At 21.9% G+C, this 19,571-nt stretch overlaps 7 protein-coding genes across 7 annotated transcripts; 6 read left to right on the top strand and 1 right to left on the bottom strand.

The window, feature by feature from the left end:
* Positions 1-1,535: 1,535 nt before the first annotated feature.
* On the top strand, positions 1,536-2,507 carry PBANKA_0601100 (mitochondrial phosphate carrier protein, putative; the record flags this gene model as incomplete). The annotated part of the gene is made up of 1 exon (XM_034568532.1): positions 1,536-2,507. The coding sequence occupies one exon, from the start codon at positions 1,536-1,538 to the stop codon at positions 2,505-2,507; it is 972 nt and encodes a 323-aa protein (XP_034420512.1).
* Positions 2,508-4,256: 1,749 nt separating this feature from the next.
* On the top strand, positions 4,257-8,238 carry PBANKA_0601000 (ATP-dependent DNA/RNA helicase PSH2, putative; the record flags this gene model as incomplete). Its single annotated transcript, XM_034568531.1, has 7 exons — positions 4,257-5,978; positions 6,247-6,467; positions 6,572-6,741; positions 6,918-7,117; positions 7,252-7,320; positions 7,414-7,622; positions 8,136-8,238. The coding sequence occupies 7 exons, from the start codon at positions 4,257-4,259 to the stop codon at positions 8,236-8,238; spliced, it is 2,694 nt and encodes an 897-aa protein (XP_034420511.1).
* A 917-nt stretch (positions 8,239-9,155) lies between these two features.
* Positions 9,156-10,140, top strand: PBANKA_0600900 (conserved protein, unknown function; the record flags this gene model as incomplete). Its single annotated transcript, XM_034568530.1, has 2 exons — positions 9,156-9,191; positions 9,565-10,140. 2 exons carry the CDS (start codon positions 9,156-9,158, stop codon positions 10,138-10,140), a joined length of 612 nt encoding a protein of 203 aa, XP_034420510.1.
* Positions 10,141-11,295: 1,155 nt separating this feature from the next.
* Positions 11,296-11,928, top strand: PBANKA_0600800 (cytochrome c oxidase assembly protein COX19, putative; the record flags this gene model as incomplete). The annotated part of the gene is made up of 1 exon (XM_034568529.1): positions 11,296-11,928. The coding sequence occupies one exon, from the start codon at positions 11,296-11,298 to the stop codon at positions 11,926-11,928; it is 633 nt and encodes a 210-aa protein (XP_034420509.1).
* Positions 11,929-13,379: 1,451 nt separating this feature from the next.
* Positions 13,380-13,970, top strand: PBANKA_0600700 (conserved Plasmodium protein, unknown function; the record flags this gene model as incomplete). Its single annotated transcript, XM_034568528.1, has 1 exon — positions 13,380-13,970. The coding sequence occupies one exon, from the start codon at positions 13,380-13,382 to the stop codon at positions 13,968-13,970; it is 591 nt and encodes a 196-aa protein (XP_034420508.1).
* A 1,109-nt stretch (positions 13,971-15,079) lies between these two features.
* PBANKA_0600600 (NIMA related kinase 3, putative) lies at positions 15,080-16,039 on the top strand (the record flags this gene model as incomplete). Its single annotated transcript, XM_034568526.1, has 1 exon — positions 15,080-16,039. One exon carries the CDS (start codon positions 15,080-15,082, stop codon positions 16,037-16,039), a length of 960 nt encoding a protein of 319 aa, XP_034420507.1.
* Positions 16,040-17,863: 1,824 nt separating this feature from the next.
* On the bottom strand, positions 17,864-19,282 carry PBANKA_0600500 (GPN-loop GTPase, putative; the record flags this gene model as incomplete). Its single annotated transcript, XM_034568525.1, has 1 exon — positions 17,864-19,282. The coding sequence occupies one exon, from the start codon at positions 19,280-19,282 to the stop codon at positions 17,864-17,866; it is 1,419 nt and encodes a 472-aa protein (XP_034420506.1).
* Between the last annotated feature and the right edge of the window lie 289 nt (positions 19,283-19,571).

Genomic DNA, 19,571 nt, shown 5'->3' with positions numbered 1-19,571 from the left:
TTTTTAATGCCTCAAATAATAGTAAAAATATTAATATTTTTTAATAAAACATTAAAGAAATTTTATGAATAAAATTTGAAATTATTTAAAATACGTAATAACATATTTATTTGTTTAAGTTTCTATAAAATAATTTGTTAAATATAGACATATTATAGTTTTATATAAAGTCTCTATATCTTTTTAAATAACACGCATAAGGTGTCGAACTTATTGTAAAAATGTACACACAAATTATATGCATTTTATATGTTTGGGTTTAATTTGAGGACATGTAAAAAAGGAGCTTGTATTAATTCGATAGAAAATATAGAGATAAGTATATAATGAAAAAAATAATATGATTTGGTTACTTTATAATAATGTTTGTTTATTCCCCTCACTTGTATATATTATTAAGGATGGAAATTATTACTTTGGAATAATTTAAAGAAATGTTTAGCATTTTTTTATTTTGAATGTAATAACATAAAATATGGTACACAAGTTTCCACTAAAACTATGGAATAAAAATGGATAGATTAAAATATTATGAATTATTTAGGAATTGTTAAAAAATGTAATACCAAAAATGTGAGAAAGGGTTTAAGTTTTAGAGCAATGTTGAAATTTTTCTTTAAAATATGCCTGAATGTCATGTCACAATAAAAATGGGGCCTTGTACATAATTTCAATTAACCTGCAACGCTTAGAATAGTTTTTCTTCGCAATTTTTTATATAATTAAATCTTGTTTATATTATGTATTAAACAAAAGTAATTTATATAATTGTATGGATTAAGAAAATATACCATGCTCAGGAATATATTTAAAAATATGTGCACATCATTATTAGCGTGATTAAAAAAAATAATAAAACAAAAAAATATAGTGAATACTTAAAAAAATATATACATTTTATATAAAAATACAGCGGAAATAAATAAGTATAACGGAAGGAAGTGGTAAAGCCAATTGAAATTTGTATGAATTTATGTGAAATATATTTGTAAAAAAAAAAATTCAAATAAAAAAAAATATATAAATATGTTAAAACAGTAAATGGCCCTTAATAATATATGGTAACCAACAAATTACTAATAACAGAGATAATAAAGGTAAGGAATAATTAAAATTGAAAATACGTAAACACATAGTTGACAAAGGGAATGTAAAAAAATATATACCTTAAATTAGTACATGAACATATAAATATATATGCACATATGTTTATTTTGTATTATTTTGAAGATTAAATAAATGGAAAATATTAATGTAATATTTAGTTAAGCGCAATTTGTTTTGTGAAAAACTTTAAAATATGTATTGCAACACAAAGTCTTTATAATTAATATTGTGCTAAGTAATTATAAGTTATATTGCTTAATTTAATTATATTAAATTTTATACAATTTGGGGATATATAAAATATTTAAAATAATATTTGTATATATGTATGCAAAAAATTGATAGAATTGCGTTATTTTACTATTTATTTATCATGCTCATTTATATTTGAAACAATTTTTAATATCAGATTTTAAATATTTGTGAAAATGCAAGGATCAGATAATTGGGATTCGAGATTTAGTAGCCCAGTTACTAGAATAAAGCATCCACATGAACACAATTTGTCGTATTATAGTAAATGCATGTTTGGAGGGATATTGTCTTGTGGATTGACACATACATTAATAACCCCATTAGATGTTACAAAATGTAGAATTCAAACATATCCAAATATATATAAAAATTTATTTCAAAGTGTAGGAAAAATAATAAAAGAGGAAAAAGTTAAAAGTTTATCATTAGGATGGACTCCTACATTTATAGGGTATTCTCTTCAAGGTTTATGCAAATTTGGTTTTTATGAAATATTTAAAGATGTGTATTCAAATTATTTAGGAGAAGAATATGCATATAAATATAAAGGAGCAACATGGCTACTTGCATCAGCATCAGCAGAATTTGCAGCAGATATATTTTTATGTCCATTTGAAATGATTAAAGTTAAAATGCAAACAAGTAAATCTGGTACATTTCCAAATAAACTATCAGAATCTTTTTCGTTTATGTTAAAAAACCGAAGCGAAACAAAATTTCCATTTGGTAGTGTTTCACCTTTATGGTGTCGTCAAATCCCATATACTATGGCTAAATTTTATTTTTTTGAAAAAATTGTTCAATTAATGTATGATAATGTATTTACCCAACCAAAGGATAGCTATTCTAAGTCAACACAATTAGGTATAACTTTCGCGTCAGGATATTTATCTGGTATTATATGTGCACTAGTTTCACATCCTGCCGATAATATGATATCTCAATTAGGAAAGGTAGAAAACAAGGGGAAAAGTTTGTCTAATATAACAAAAGAGATGGGAATGTATAATTTATTTACGAAAGGTATATGCACGAGGGTTTTAATGATAGGAACATTAACAGGTTTGCAGTGGTGGATATATGATACATTTAAATCAGTTATGGGGTTAGGTACATCTGGATCAGGATCTGTTGCTAAAAAATGATTTATCAAATGAAATTTTTCTGAAATTTGTATTGAGAGAAAATAAAATTTAATAAATTAAAGGAAATAGAAAGGTGATTTAATAGTTATATATATGAAACATTATAATTTTATTAGAAGCATATTAAAATATATATTTTTATATGCAAATAATTGGAGACAATTTTGTTTTGCTTTAAGGGTACTACAATTGCAATTTTGAATTTTATAGATACCCTCTCTTTAAAAGTGTGTATATACACATACTTATATATACACATACTTATATATACACATAGCATGTTTAAAAAAAATAATTTTCATTATTTATTATTATTTTTTTATTTATTACATTTTTTTACATTAAATAATTTTTTATATTGTAAAAATAAAAAATAAAACTTGCTCAAACAAAATTGTATTAAAGCATAAAGATATACCCTATATTTAAGCGTGTTATTTCGAATAAATCAAATAAAGGTATATATACATATGGATATACGTATATATATATAATGAACATAGGAGTAATTGAAAAACTTTCGAAGATACCCTTTAACCAATATTTTCATTTGGGGTTGCAATTATTGCATTTCTGTAGCCATATCAACAATTTTTTGATATAATGAATAAACCCTAGTTAGGAATTTGTTTACACTTTTTGCACACAAAAATATGGTATGTTTATATATATGCATGTTGTTATATAATAATGTATTTATATTTTTTTTGCATTATTATGTAGGAAGAATTGCTTTCGTTTTTTTATATGGGATGATAAATTATTATATGGAGAAATGCTATTTTATTATGTGGAAAAAAATATGAAAAAATCAAAATATATACAGATAAAACTTATAAAATGTGTTTTATTTAAATTTTATTTTTTATTAATGATCATGTTTTCATTTATTTTCCCCTCGTCTACTATTTTTTCCCGTTTTTTTGGTGTTTCTTCAAAGGAGGGAATTTAATATTGTATACTTGGAAAACAAAATTTCGTATGTATTTTGAAGCGTGTGTATTAATTTGATTTGTTAATATTATAAAATAATTGTATTTATGAAAATATAGTTTATCATTAAATCTGAACATTTTGTATAAAAGGATGAAACACAAAAAAAGAGAAATAAACTATAATTACTAATAATTAAGTAGCGCTTTGTGATATATTTATAATAACATCATGAACATATGCAAATTGTATGTTTTTTTAATACTTTAATAAAAAAAAATTGTTTAGTATAATTTGTTCCTTTAAAAATGCAAACCTAAGTATACCTGCATAATATATATGCATGAATATGAACAAAAGTATGCAAAGGAAATAATAATAAAAAACAATACCCAAATAAACTCTATATTATTTTTTGGGAATTTGTTGTATTTTAAATTTCATAATGATATTAAAAAATAATTGTATTTTTTTATATAAATGAAGGGGGGAAATGTGAAAATTTTTATTTGCCGTTTTTTTATATGTATATTATATTATATTACAAGTATAAATAAGTTATTGTTCCACCTTTTTTTCGATTTTTTATAATATTTTATTTTGCTTGAAGTTTTTATTTGTATATTTTTTATAAATAAAATTATGGGGAACAGTCCATATTTAAGTATATGACTTACTAAGTAAATATATATGACGAAATATGAAGAACAAATGTATGAAAAGGGTAGAAAAAGAAAGGAAGTTGAAAAGATATAAAATATTAATATAAAGAATATTATAAGAAACACATATTAATGTACTGTTTATGCGTCTAAAATGATACGAGTGAAAAATGGCATGAACACGCTTATTGATATACAAAACATTAATCATTCAATTCATTTATCAATTATTGATATGAATGTGTTGAGTAAAAGTTTAAAAAGCGGGAAGAAAATAAGCCGAAATATAAATTTAAATGGAACAGTTTGCAATAATTTTTTGGAAAATTATAATTATTCAAATTTAATTGAAAGGAAAAATGGTATAGTAAGTAAAGATTCAAGATTTGGTGGAAAGGAGTATATTAAGAGTTATGGTTATGGATGGAAAAATGATATGCTCAGGAATACATATAGAATTTGTTATAATAATAAAATTATAAAAATATTATCTATAGGGTATTATACTGAAGCAAATAATAATAAAGGGGATTATAAGAATAAAAACACGGTTTTTGAGGAGAATCAATTAAATAGTAACGAATATGAAAAGCAGAACTCTCCACGAGTAAATAATGTAAATGATAAAAATATATTTAATAATGAAGATAACAAAATATTAAACAGACACGAACATGTAGGCGTAAGTATATTAAATGTTGATGAAGAAATTATTAACAACCTAAAATTTATCTTAAAAATAAATAAATTATATATGTATCAATATATCGTATTTAATGAAATTGTTGTAAAAAATTGTAAGCATTTACTTATATATAATAAAACAGGAACAGGAAAAACTTTATGTTATTTATTACCATTAATACAAAAAATAATAAATAATAAATTTGATTGCAATAGAAATGTATTAATACTTACACAAAATATATATTTATGTAAACAGTTATATATTTATATTTTGTCTATATACCCTAATTTAAATGTGTGTATATTAAGTGATGAAAATGATTCTTTTAGTAATATGAAAAAGATGAGATCAAGTGTTGTTGTTAAAAATAATATTATAAATAAGGAAGGGTTTAATACAGATATCCAAATAGAAAACAGTGGAATACATTTTTATTTATGTACACCTAACAAGTTTGAGAGTTATATAAAAAATTATAAAAACAAAAAAAAAAATGATAAAAACATTATGAACAATGTTTTGAATTGTGTTAATACTATTGTTGTTGATGAGTTTGACTATATTGTAGAAAATAGAAGATTTATATTTAATTTTTTATTTTATTATTCTTCAAAAAATGGATTAAGTTCCATAGAGAATGAAATAGATAAGAAAGAGAACAATAACAATTATGATAATTTAAATTATAAAGATTTTAATATGTATTTATTTACAGCTAATATAAATGAATTAATGATGAAAAAAATAAATGAACATTTGTTTGATTTTATTTTTTTTGATTTTGTTAATGGTATTAAAGAAACGATTAAAAATAAAGAAAATGAAAATATAATTTCGTGTAACTCGAATAAAAATAAGAAGGATAATTCATTTCAATTATTAAGTAAAGAAAATAAAAAGTATAGCTTATGTAATTTAAATATTTCTCATTTTATATGCAAAATAAATACTCCATCAAAATATAAATATGTTCCCTATTTTTTAAATATATTTTTTTTTAACCAAAAAGGTTTATCAAATAAAAATCAAAGTATGCTTGAGCGGAAAAAACAATTTAATGATATAGATAAAGAGGAATATGATAGTAATAAGTTGATTTCTGATTATATGAATAAAAATACATCTACAATTATTGAAGATGGTGAAAAAATAAACAAATGTATAATTTTTTCGAACTCAAAAGACGAGGTAAAATATGTTTATATGTGTGTGCATTAAATTAAAATAATTGTTAGATAAATGTGTATATATTTCCTATCGATATATGTGACGCTATATTTTGTGGCTGTTTCTTTTATTCTTCATATATTATTTTTATTTCTTTTATATTTTGCTTATGCTTTGTTGATACTTGTGCTGCGCAGTTTGTGTATTTTCGTATATAAACTTTGTGATTAATTATTTGAAAATTATTATTCTATTGTTTTTAATTTTATTATTTTTCTTTTTTATAAAGGTGGAAAATTTGTACGAAAATGCATTTTTGAAACCCCATGCAGTTATGATACATTCAGATTTGTTGACAGCACAAAAAAATGAAAATATAAATTTATTTAAATTAGGAAAAAAAAATATACTTATTACAACAGATATAGTGAGTAGAGGATTGGATATAGAGAATGTTGTTTTCATCTTAAATTATTCCCCACCAGTGTCCCCAAATGATTATGTACATAGGTTAATTAAATGGATGTATAGTAAAATTATACATTAAGATAAATATAAAATATGAATATAACTTTTTTTAATTGATAAATAATTAATTACAATTTTGTTTTTAGATCTGGACGAACTGGAAGAGGGAAGGAAAAAGGAGTTTGCCTAACAATTTACCATAAATATGAATATCGAAATTTAGAAAAAGTTATAAAATATACAAAAAACAATTTTCAGGCTATTCTATGCCCACATAGAGATGAAGTATACAAATTTTCCGTAGATATATTAACAGGTTTGAATCAATATATATTAGGGAAATTATCACTTCAAAAAACATTAGATAAATTTTTTATGCGTAATAATAGAAGATCATAAGGATTGAGCGCATGTATTTATATATGTATAATGTATAAACTATGAAATATTATAGTATATTATTGACATTGTAAATATTTATCTTTTACGCAGACACAATAATGAAAATACCTCCCGAAAAATATGAATTTCTTCATAATAAATCAAAAGAATTATTTGAAACATATAATACAAGAATAATAGCTCAAATATTGTCTATTTTATTAAAATTCGATAAAAAAGGGCAAAATATTTCTTTGTTATCAGGAAAGAAAAATTACACCTCTGTTTTGATTAAAGATCCATTTTTTGAGGTAATATATGCCTTTATGAAATATCCAATTGGTTTGTTCGTCTTTTTATAAAAAAAATAATACACATATATACAACCATAGATATAGAATAAAATGGCGAAATATATTTTATATATATAATTTTTTTTTTATAGCTCATTAAGAATAAAGATGATATTATTAATATACTGAAAGCTACAATCGGGAGTGGAAACTTTTCAAGCGTAGGATTACATTACTATATAAAATGAAAAAATATATACACATAAAAAATTCTTAAAACATTTTTTTCTTTTTTTATATGAATGTGGTTCTAGATTGTCGGAGATATAGCAAAATGTGATGAAGGCTACATTGCAGATATTTGTAGTAGCTCTGTTAATAAAATTATAAATTTATTTAACAATTCAAATTCACACTACAGAAATAAAGGGGTAGAGATTAGTACAATAATAGAGTTGCCTCAAATTGTTCGAGAGAAAAAAAATGTCATGAAGAAGAGCAAAAAAACACCCTGGATAAAATAGTAAGAACTATATGCATTTATATACATTTGTTTGTGTCGGCTTGATTGAAAAATTGTTTATAATTATATCCCTTTTGCCATTTATATTCGTTATACTAATTTAGACTTTTATGCTGCTATTTCAACGAGTTGTTATCGATATAATATAATTTATGCTATATGAATATGTGGGTATACAGACATATATTTATGTAACTGTAACTTGTATGTAATTCACTTTCTATAAGATATGTATTTGTTTATAACGGTTATATATATATATATATGTTACATGAAGGAATGGTATTATATGTACGCACTAATGTTATACTTATTTATTTTTTTTAAACATATAAATGATTTATAATTATTTTATAATTTTTTAGAAAAATATATATTTTTTATTTGTATGCATGCATATATGTTTTTCGCACCATGATCTGTGTAATTTTTATGCTTTAATTGTAATTGAAACTACATTTGTCATATATTGTACTATACATGTTTGTGTATGCATATTAATTTTTTCCTTAGTAAATTACAAAGAAAGAAGATTATAATTTTAGGAAGAAAGGAGGATAAATATAAGAAGAAAGGAATCGTCGAATTCATAAAAGACATAAACAGACCCATTTAGCAGCATTTGTTATACTATGTTTTCTTTCTTTTTCTTTTTTTCGTCTAATTTTATTTTAATTAATGAATTCCCAAATATTTTATTCTATTTGTTATATTATTTTTTGTGTAAAAAGAAAAAAATGGATTAATAATGGTTAATTTCAAGAGTTAAAAAAAAATTAATTTTGAAGAATGTTAAGATAATTTAGCTTTTAGTAACATGTGTAAGTGCTTATTTGTTTTTATAAGAGTTTCTTTTATTGTGGCCCATTTTACAGATACATAATTTGTTATATTACTACATGTTGCTATTTTTAAAATACACATAATGATTATTATTTTTCTATTCTTTATTATTTTTTCCATTTTATTATTTTTTTCTTTACAATTTGTTACTTTTTGTTTCGGCATTTCGCCACTTTATGATTTTTCTACGCTCAATTATATATTTATCATTTATTTACAAATTTATTGTTTTATTTGTGATATTTTAAAATAATTGAATATAAATGCGTGTATTATAATATTTGTGGATTAAATGGTATTTATTTCCATGAATTTGCAAATAAAATTGTTACATAAATTTTTTAGTTTAAAAAATAAAAAAACTATAGAATGTTTAATAACAAAATATGTTACCAGCTTTAAAAGCATATATTATCATATCAATATTATATATATGAATATTTATTTATCGTGTGAAATTTTAAGTAAAATTAAATAATAAAAGAAATTCGTTTATATATTAGTTATATAAAAAATAGTTATGAATAAAGAACAGTAAAAACATTATAGATGCATTGAGTCTTTTAATATATATGTAGTATTCTATAAGAAAATAAAAAATTTATAAAAATAATAAATAAAGAATTGTAAAATATCCGATATAAAATAAGGGAAACTATATTAAAAAGTTCTTATAAATATTTCTCAAAAATGAAAGCGATGTCTTCCAATAATATATCCATTAAGGTAAGCACACATAATTGCGTATTTTTTTGACTTACGCCTTATAAAATATATTCATATATGTATAAATATGTGGATATAATTCGCACTAGAAGGGTTTTGTTTTCATTTATTATTTTTCCACGTATGTATGTATATTTGAGGGTACGTATGAAAATAAGTACAGAGAGGTGCACACAATAAGGTTGTGTATATAGAAATGAAATTGCATGATGGATACAATTTTTTTTCTTTTTTATTATAAGTTTTCATTTCATTCATATCGGACTCCTAAATAGACAATGGAAATAGATAAAAAAATTTGAAATATTTTATTACACTTTTTAAGACATTATTATATGAATTTAACATTTACTCATTTAATTTTTTTATTTAGAAAAAAGAAGAAAGCTCTAAAACAAAAATAAAAAAGAAAACTAGCATTAATATGAGCAAGAGTGAAAAAAATGAATGTAATATTAATGAAGGCTCTAAAATGCGTGAAGAATTGATTCAAAGTAATAGCATAACATCTGAAAAAAACTTTAATAACAAAACGAAAGTTAAAAAAATTAAAAGATCAAGTAAAGAAATCATAAAAGAAGAATGTGAATTAGATCAAGAAGAAATGTTAAAGGGTGAAGAAGATGGAAAAAATGAGGAAGAAATGAAAATAAATGATATAACAAAATATTTTAAAGAAGGACAAAAAGTTATAACTCCGCCCAATGGAGATGGCACAAGAGCCTTCTATGAAAGTTTATTAGATGAAAATCCAAATTCAATAATTGCAATTAAATATTGCATAGAACACGGGGTTCTTAGTGGTACAACATATCACGAAACTTTAAATAAATATTATATACTAAAGAAAAATAACGCATTTAGAAATAATTTTGGAGGGATAAAATGTGAATTTGTTGATATGTTAGAAAACATTAAAAATGATAAACTTATTTCTATGAAGAATTAATGAAAAGATAAATTTTAATTACTAAAGGAAAACAAAAAATAAAAATGTATGAAAGAAATTGTGCACAAGTGCACGTGTCTGTATCCTCTCTATATATATAGTACTTGTGTGGGAATGCACAATTTGAAATATGTATTTAAAAATGGAAAATAAAATATGTTACCATCTTTAAAAGCGCTGCTTTGAAGAAATGATGAGTTTAATATATTCATTTGTTCTATCTTTAATTTTTTTGTTTTATCATATTAATACTATTTTTATCAAAATATTTTAATTATTCCGTATTTAAAAAAATAAAAAATACACTCTTAAATTTTAAGAGTTTTTTTTTATATCTTTCATATTTTAATGATGTTTAGTTATATTTTGTGAATTTATATGAAAATTAGTTTATATTTTTATTTTTTTTGCCCTGTATTGTGCACGTTGATATTTCTTTTTTATTATTAATAACGCATATAAAACACTTATTTAATAATAATTACAATGTAAACATTATTAATAAAAATATTTATGTGCAAATGAAGGAAAATATGTTTTTGTTGGAAGTATAATAAAGAAAGGTTTATTTTAGCTTTACACAATGCATATGTAGTATTATGTATATAATGTATTTTTTTTTGTATATTTTATAAATTTTTATTTTTAAAAATTTGAAAGAATTACCATAATTTGTTCTTTGTAGATACAGATCTTTAAATATTGTTTTATTTATTTTTTACATTTAATTTATTATGTTAATTTTTAAGAATTTTAACAATTATCAACACCAATTCTCCTTAGGCAAAAATATAGAGATTACAAATTAAGATAAAATTTGCAGGACAATAGTTGTACAATTAACTGCAAATATATTTGTTTTATTTATGCCAGTATTATGGATAATTTTATATAAAAATTTTAAATATATTTTGCGGCAATATACATACCAATATAAATGATACGAGCTAAAGAATTGTTTTTCATTATAAGCACTTCGTTTTAACTATAATAAAGATTTATATATACGCTCCTTTATCAAATTTAATTATTTTTTAATTATTTGGGAATGCACATATATATATGGATATTGGGATGATGAAATTCTTATGAAAAATGGAAAGGGTGAAATATATAAATTATAAAATATATATACTTTGTAAAAAAATATAAAAAATGGATATAAAAAGAAGCATCGTTAAGAAGCCAGATAGAGGAAGTTTCCCCTTAGACCATAGCAACGAGTGCACATCAATAAAAAACAATTATTTAAAATGCTTAAAGGAGCATAAAAATGATCATATTAGTTGTAAAAAATATTCGAAAGAGTATTTTATGTGTAGAATTGATAACAATTTACTAGAAAAGCAAGATTTAAGTAACTTAGGTTTTTATGAAAATGAATTAAATAATGAAAGCCGGTTAAAAAACTTTAAGAATGTATATAGTTACAATGCGTACAAGGAAAAAATGGAAGCCTCAAAAGAAAAAAACAAAATGAAAGAGTATAATGATATCAAATTTGATAAAAAAAAAAATGATATTTATCATGCTAAAGAAATAGAAAACAAAAACGAAATAACTCGAAAAGATAGTAATGGTTTTTTAAATTTACAAACTATAAAAAACGATGTAAGTGATAACAATAACATAAAAGAAAATATGCCAATGGAAATGAATGAAAAAATTGCAATAAAACGAAAAGAAGAAAGTGGATACTTAGCTGGAAAAGAATATTTAAAAGTATTATTAGAAAAAAAAAAAAAAAAATCATTTTTAAGTAGCATATTTAAAAGTAACAATACGTGATAATGAGTGATATGCATATCAATAATGATAGAAATACTAAAACCAAAATAAGTTTCACTGACGAATTTAAATTTTGTATAAAAGCATTATAACCAAAATAAATAATATGGAATACACACATATATATAATATGTGCTTAAAATAGGATATGTAATAAGAAAATGATTACTACTAAGGCATAAAACGTGTGTGTAAAATACAGCATATTTTACTGAAATAAGTGATGCATATATGATATTATGTGTAAGTATAAATATGGCGATGTATAACTTTTCATATGTTCAATGATTTTTAAGTTTATTTTCATTATATTACTTCATAGCAAAAGTTTGAACATATATATACCCACAATTTAATAGAGTTAATAATTCACATTTAATACAATTAAATATATAAAGCAAAATGCCTCGAATATCCAAAATGATATTTATAAGTATTAAAAAAAAAAGCTTTAGCTATATTAAGTTTGGGAAACATAAAGAATATAAAAATGCCTTTTTTCCCCATGAAATAAAACATTGATATTAAAAATAAAGACAATTTTTATAAGAGAAAGCAGCATTGTAAATTTAGTTTCATTAATTAGTATATAATAATTAGCACAATTAAAGAATAAAAAAATAAAAAGTTACATATTGTGTGGAGTATAAAAAAATGAATTTAGCTAGGCACAAAAAAAACAAGCTAAATGAAATTTCTTAATAATGAGTAACTTCAGAATGGCATTTTTCAAATTGAAGAAAAATTTATTTAGTATATTTAATTCGCCCATAGCAATTGTTTTGAGACATGCTTGTTTTTCCGATTTATATATACCAATATTATAAATGTTGTAGTCTAAAGGTTGTTTATGTGATAACGTCGCAAAAATATACAAAAAAAAAGTATCAAAACATATATCTATGCTTTGTATGTTAAATTTTATATGTTTTATTTAAAAAAAAAATCCTGAATATAATGTCCTTTGTAGATATTGTTAATTATGCATATTAGCTGAAAAGCGTATCATGCATTAGTATATATATATTTTTTAAGTTAAAGCGTTGAAAAATATTTGGTAAATAATAAAATAAAATTATATTTTTTGCATAAATTTTTGTATAATTTTGGTGGTTTATGATTTTATACAACCTGAATATATAGAAATACATATTTATACATTTGATTTATTTGTACCTATATTTACAATAATTTTGGTTAATATATTTTTATTTTTTTAGTTATTACATATATTTACGTATTTATTTATACTGTCACTTTTTTAATAAAATATAACTTTGATATGCTTATAAACCCCCCAAGAAATAACAAATTATATATATTTCTTTTTATGTTGTTTATTTTTTAAGACAACAAATAATATATTTTATATGTCCAATTTATTGTTTTTGCCCATTTCGTTTTATTTAATTTATGTTTAATAACAGAAATTTTTCAGAAAAAAAATAAAAATGAAACCAATTAAAAATGAAAATATGTATAATGATACTCAAAAAAGGGCAATTATTTTTTTTACTCTGTCTTTGTTTTGTAATTTTATAAAAATAATTTTGCTGTTATTTGATGCATTGGTAGCCTTTCTTTCAATTATATTATGTTTATTGTTTATGTTTTTTGGATATTTTGGAATAGTTTCAAGTAACCCTTCTTATACAGAAATATACATAGCAATAGTTTACGTTGACATCATGCTAAACTTTTTAATCGCCTTTATTCCATTTTACAATATACTTACAATCCCCGAATTATACATAAAAAAAACATTAGACACTCAAAGCAACGATTTATTTTTTTATATTGTTTCAATAGTATTAATTGTATATTCCTTTGTTTCGACATTGTTAAACAGTTTATCAATTTATCATTCTAAAAAATTAATAAAGCCAATTCTAATGTATAAAGAAAATAATACCAAAATTAGAAATAATTTTCCTCAAAATAATGGAGCTATAGGCAAACAAGAGAAAAAAAAAATAAAAAATAAAAATTTTAAAGGCATTACAAAATTAGGAAGTGAACACAAAAGACATGAAATGGTTTAAAATATAATGAAATTTATAAATTTTGCAAAAATATGGTAAAGATTATGATACGAATAAAGAACGAAAAATATAATTTGTAAATCTTAGAGAAAAACAAATATATTATATTTAAGTTTTTATTTAAATGTAGAAAAAACATTTATATAGTATATTATCACAGTTAGCCCATGCAAAATAAAAATGAGTTAAACCACAGTTATATAAAACAAATTAATAACGATTGTGTTAGCAGACAATGAATTATTACTCAATAATCTCAAGGAAGTAAATATCTTCATAAACCGTTTCCTCCTTATGCATTATAATTGATATCTTAATGGTATAAACTTTTTCCTACTTTAATACTTTCGAATATGTTAAATGAAATGTTTCCTTTTTTCATTTTTCATACTCTAATTTATTATGCTTGATAAAAGTAGATATATATATTTATAACTCACGTGGAGTATTATTTTAAAAAGGAAAGACATATAATGCTAAAATATAATTAATCATTAATGTAGTTATACATAAATAAAATGTCGATAGACTTAAAAAGTATTATACTCCTTACAAATTAACAAAGTGAATAGACACCCCGCGTTTTATTTTTAAAAATTAATGTGCAATGAAAAATGGATGATACGTGAAATAAGAGAAATAAGACAGGAATTTAAGCACCTTCTCTGAATTTATATATGTGCATACACATGTGCACACATTTGTTGCATTTTTTGATATCATTTCCTTTTGTTTCACATTTCTCCATATTTTTTGTACATTTCATTTTTGTGTTTTTTTTTGAATCATTATAAAGAAAAAATATTAATATATTTTTTGATATCAAAAATTTTTAAAATATTTAATTTACTATAAAATTTGTTGTTGTTTAAAGTTTAATAATATTAAAGCGTTATTAGCAATTATATATAAAGAATTTTCATCGATATATTGTGTTAAAGATATTGATTGTTAATTCTTTAGTTTTTAAAAATTTGTTTAAAACTTAAATGGAAGTGTATATCTCAAAAGTATATAATGCTACTTCCTATAAATTTTTAGAACCATTTTTTTTTTTTTTTTTTAATTTTTTTTAATTTTTTTTTATTTGATTGTTTTTTGTTTTTTTTATGTTTCCTTTATTGTTTGTTACTTTATTTTTTTTTGTTTTTTGTGTATTCCTTTGTCTCCTGCCGTTATTTTATTTTGTTTTTTTCTCAAAATTGTACATATTTTTCTTTTATATAATGTTAACTTTATTATTGCCAACTATTAGGAACACATGTGAAAAGCATAATGTATATATGAATTATGGGTATAAATTCGAAACTGTTTTAGAGATAATGACTTCAAACAGTGAAATACATTTAGTAAAATCGTTGGATACAAATGAAACATTTATTTCAAAAGTTTATGATCTTTATGGAATAAACGAAAATGATTTAAAAAATTATATGAATGAATTATATATCATGAAAAAGCTGGAGAATTGTGAAAATATAGTTAAGATTGTTGATTTTATTAAGAAAAATGATTCTTTATCTTTCATAATCGAATTTTGTAATCAGGGAGATTTATATTCTGATATTTTAAGAAGAAAAATAAATAATGAGCATTATTCAGAAAGTGAAATATTTAATATATTAAACCAGATATTAAATGGATTAAGTTCTATCCATAAAAATGGTATAATTCATGGTGATTTAAAAAGTACAAATATATTTATTAAAGATGATAAAATTAAAATTGGTGATTTTGGTATATCACAAAAAGGATCAAATAAAAATTTAGGGACATTAAATTTTTTAAGTTATGAATCTATAAAATTAAACAAAACAAATAAATTAAGTGATTTATTTCAAGTAGGTTGTATATTATATGAATTAGTAACTCTGTCTTCTCCATTTTCTGCTAATAATATAAATGATATGATTCGACTTTTTGAAGATAAAAATTATAAAAATGAAATTATTAAAAATATATCATCATTTTATTCTATACAATTAGTTGATATTATTTCAAAATTATTATCATTAAATGCGTTAGACCGGTTACAAGTAATTTCTAATTATAATATTGTAAGAAACTAAGATGTCGAAATGAATTGCTCAAACAAATTGGCTTATGTTTAGATTAAACAACATATAAAATAAAAAAAAATAGCAATAATACTAATGATAGCAATAAATATTGCAAAAAAAAAAATTACGTAAATGTATTTTATTATAAATGCAAATTTTGTATTGTAAAATGCACAGATCTATAAAAAATGGAATACATATATTTTGAAGAAATATTTTTTCATAAGCTTATTAGTCAATACAAGAAAGTGAAGTATCATATTTTCGAAATTGATTGGTTGAAATTATTAGAATTTCTATAAGTTTTATGAATGATTTGTTATGGAGAGTTAGTTTTTCATAAAAAACAATTAAGAGAATAAAGGAAATAACCATTAAAAAGTTGCTGATTTAGTAAAATGTCTTTTCCTACAATTTTAAATGTACCTAATTAGGGATGGAGATAAAGTGTTAAGGAATATACTGATAATTTACGACTTTCTTTAACTAAAATTTCCCCTTAAGAGTGATAAATAAAAAAAAAGGGTGCAATTGTGAAAAATAAAATATTAAAGTGATGTGCAAGCAAAAAATGTAAATTTTAGAGAGATACTACCGTAATGAAGAATAAGAAATGCCATGAAACTACAAGAAATTAATACACGATAATGAATAAAATTAAAGATACAAATTAGACATTGAAATATAGAAATATATATACATACAAAAATGATGAAAATTCTATAAATTAATTTAAATATAGATATTTAATAGAGTTAATATATTATCAATATGAATTCGGAAAATGCAAAAGAAGAGATTGTACAAGAAAAAACATATAAAAACGGGGAGATGAACGGAACAAAAAATAAAAGAAAAAAAAACTAAAAATACAAAAATAAAAGCCCCAAAATAAAAATCGAAAAATAAAAACCCAAAAATAAAAATCAAAAAACAAAAACCCAAAAATAAAAATTGAAAAATAAAAACCCCAAAATAAAAATTGAAAAACAAACCCCCCTAAATAACCCCCACAAAATAAAAATAATATATATAGAGAATAGGACAGAAGAATTGTTACATTATTATATATTTTAAATAGCATATATTAATGAATATGTAATTTTCTTCTAAAACCTACATAATTTAAATATATATATATATATTTTTATTTTTTTATATTACATTAATAAAACCCATTAAAATGTGTATTCACATTGATATAATGTCTATAACAATAGTTTTGCGGAAATGTAATAATTGTTTTTTTTATTATCATTCGCCAATAAACGAATAAACAATATAAAAGATTATATTAAATCTTCATTAAAAAATAATTATAAAAGGAAAAACGAAACTATACTAAGTTGCTATAAAGTAATCTGTATGCATATATTTTTTATACACATTTTATTTACAATGGGCAATGCTTATAAAGATACATTGCATTTTTAGAAAAGGTAAAAATAATTAAATTTGAAAAAGTTATAAGGTTTAAACAAAATAAAAAAATAAGAAACAAATAAATTATATAAAATAAAAGGTCTTTGTAAATTAAAAATCAATAAAAATAATTATATAAATTGGTATACATTTTTAATACAAAAAATTGAAATTTAATATATGATTAATTAGAATTTTAATTAGTAAATATGTGCATGCTATAAAAAAACAGAATTTAAAGTTTTTTCACTTTCAAATTATATGTTATTATATTGAATAATAACGCATTTGGATAGTTATAGGCTTAAAGGAATACGAACATATATGTGTGTCCCTTTATTCGTCATATAATATTAAAAGTATATAATTAACTCTTCTGCAACTATCGTATATTTTTGTCAATTTATATATTTAATTTTTATTGTTATTTGTAGAAATGGGGATTTGTTTTTGTTTTTCAATTAACAAAGATTCCATCTTCAGCTTGATGTCCTTTTCCTTTCTTTTTTTAATTCTTTTTACTTGTTTTTCAATTATAGTTACATAATCATCAATAAATTCTTCCTTTAAATATTCTAACTGTTTTATAATATCATTAAATCCTTCAATTGTTTTTGACGAAATGCCTACAGTTTTTATTCCTTCATAAAATTCATTAATCATTAATGCACAAGATCTACTAAAACTAGCCATGTATGTTTCGTCGTTCAAAACATCTTCGTTGAAAATGTCATAATTTTTCATCCACTCAATACATTTATCATGCCTAATGATATCAATTTTATTAAAGCAAGCTAAGAATGGTAATCTGGTTTTATATAAAATACTACATGCATAAAGCATATTAGACATAAAAGTAATAGGTCTTTCACATCGAACTGTGTCTATAATATAATTAATAACAACTGGAAAGCTAACTGATAATGTTTCTAAAATTATATTTCCACTAGCTGACCAATTAAACACTTCAATTTGCCCAGGTGTATCGACAATTATATAGTTTAATTTATGTTTTCTTTTTTCTAATAATTCAATAACCTTATCAAACCTAGTAGCAAATAAGTTTAAACATGTCATTATGGCACCATTAGGTCCTAGTTTATATTCTTTCATAACCTCGTGATATTTTATACTATCTCTTATATCTATATTTGTTGGATACTGCAAATTTTTAACGGCTGGATCTAGATTAATTGTATATACTTTTTTTTTTCTTTGTATTTTTAAATAATTATATAATGCTCCAATATATGTTGTTTTTCCACTACCTGCCATACCAATAGCAATTATAACGATTGGTAATTTTTTGTAATAATCTTTCATGTCTCCATTATTATTTAAAGGATGTTCACTATTTGGTGACTCTTTTAATTTTTTGCTTTTTTCTTCCTTTTTAATAAATTCCGATGTTTTGTTCTCTGTTAACACACCTGGATTGGTTTCTTTTAATGTGTTTTCTCTAAGTGTCGTCTCATTTAGAGAATTTACATCAATTTGATTGGTACAGATATAATTGTTAATTTTTTTTTCCGATACATCACTTATATTTTCAGTTTCAGTGAACTGCTTAATTTTATCATAGCAATCACTAATTGTATCGCTGCATTCTCGTTTTTCAAAGGTTTCTGTATGTTTATCTGTTTTACTGTCAACAGGTTCAGTACGGTCATAATTTTCTTTTATTAAAAGATTTTTGCATGATATATCATTGCCTTGCTTATCTTTTAACGTGTCACTATTTAATGCATTATTACTTAATTTATAATTGTCAATATTATTAGCATTTTTTTCTTGATTACTTTCTTTAGCATTTCCCTTTTTATCTTCCATTATGATAATATAAATGTTATACAAAACAAATTTATTTAAAAATTGGTATATATAATTTTAGCAAACTCTGAATTCAAAAAAAACATTTGTTTTCCATTAAAGTAGTATACTAAAAATACATGGCGCAAAGGATCATTTTTAATTTTAATTCAAGGAAAATAAATACGTAAGTAATTGAACGAATAAATATATATTTATCTGATTTTATTTTTCTTAAAGTGTAGCTTTTTTTGGTGGAAAAAAAATGAAATTATGATTAAAAATTTTATATATTGTAAATTAAAAAAAT

Source organism: Plasmodium berghei (assembly GCF_900002375.2).
Source record: "Plasmodium berghei ANKA genome assembly, chromosome: 6".
NCBI lineage: Eukaryota > Apicomplexa > Aconoidasida > Haemosporida > Plasmodiidae > Plasmodium > Plasmodium berghei.
The sequence above is the reverse complement of the archived record's forward strand: the minus strand, read 5'-3'. Positions and strand labels throughout refer to the sequence as shown.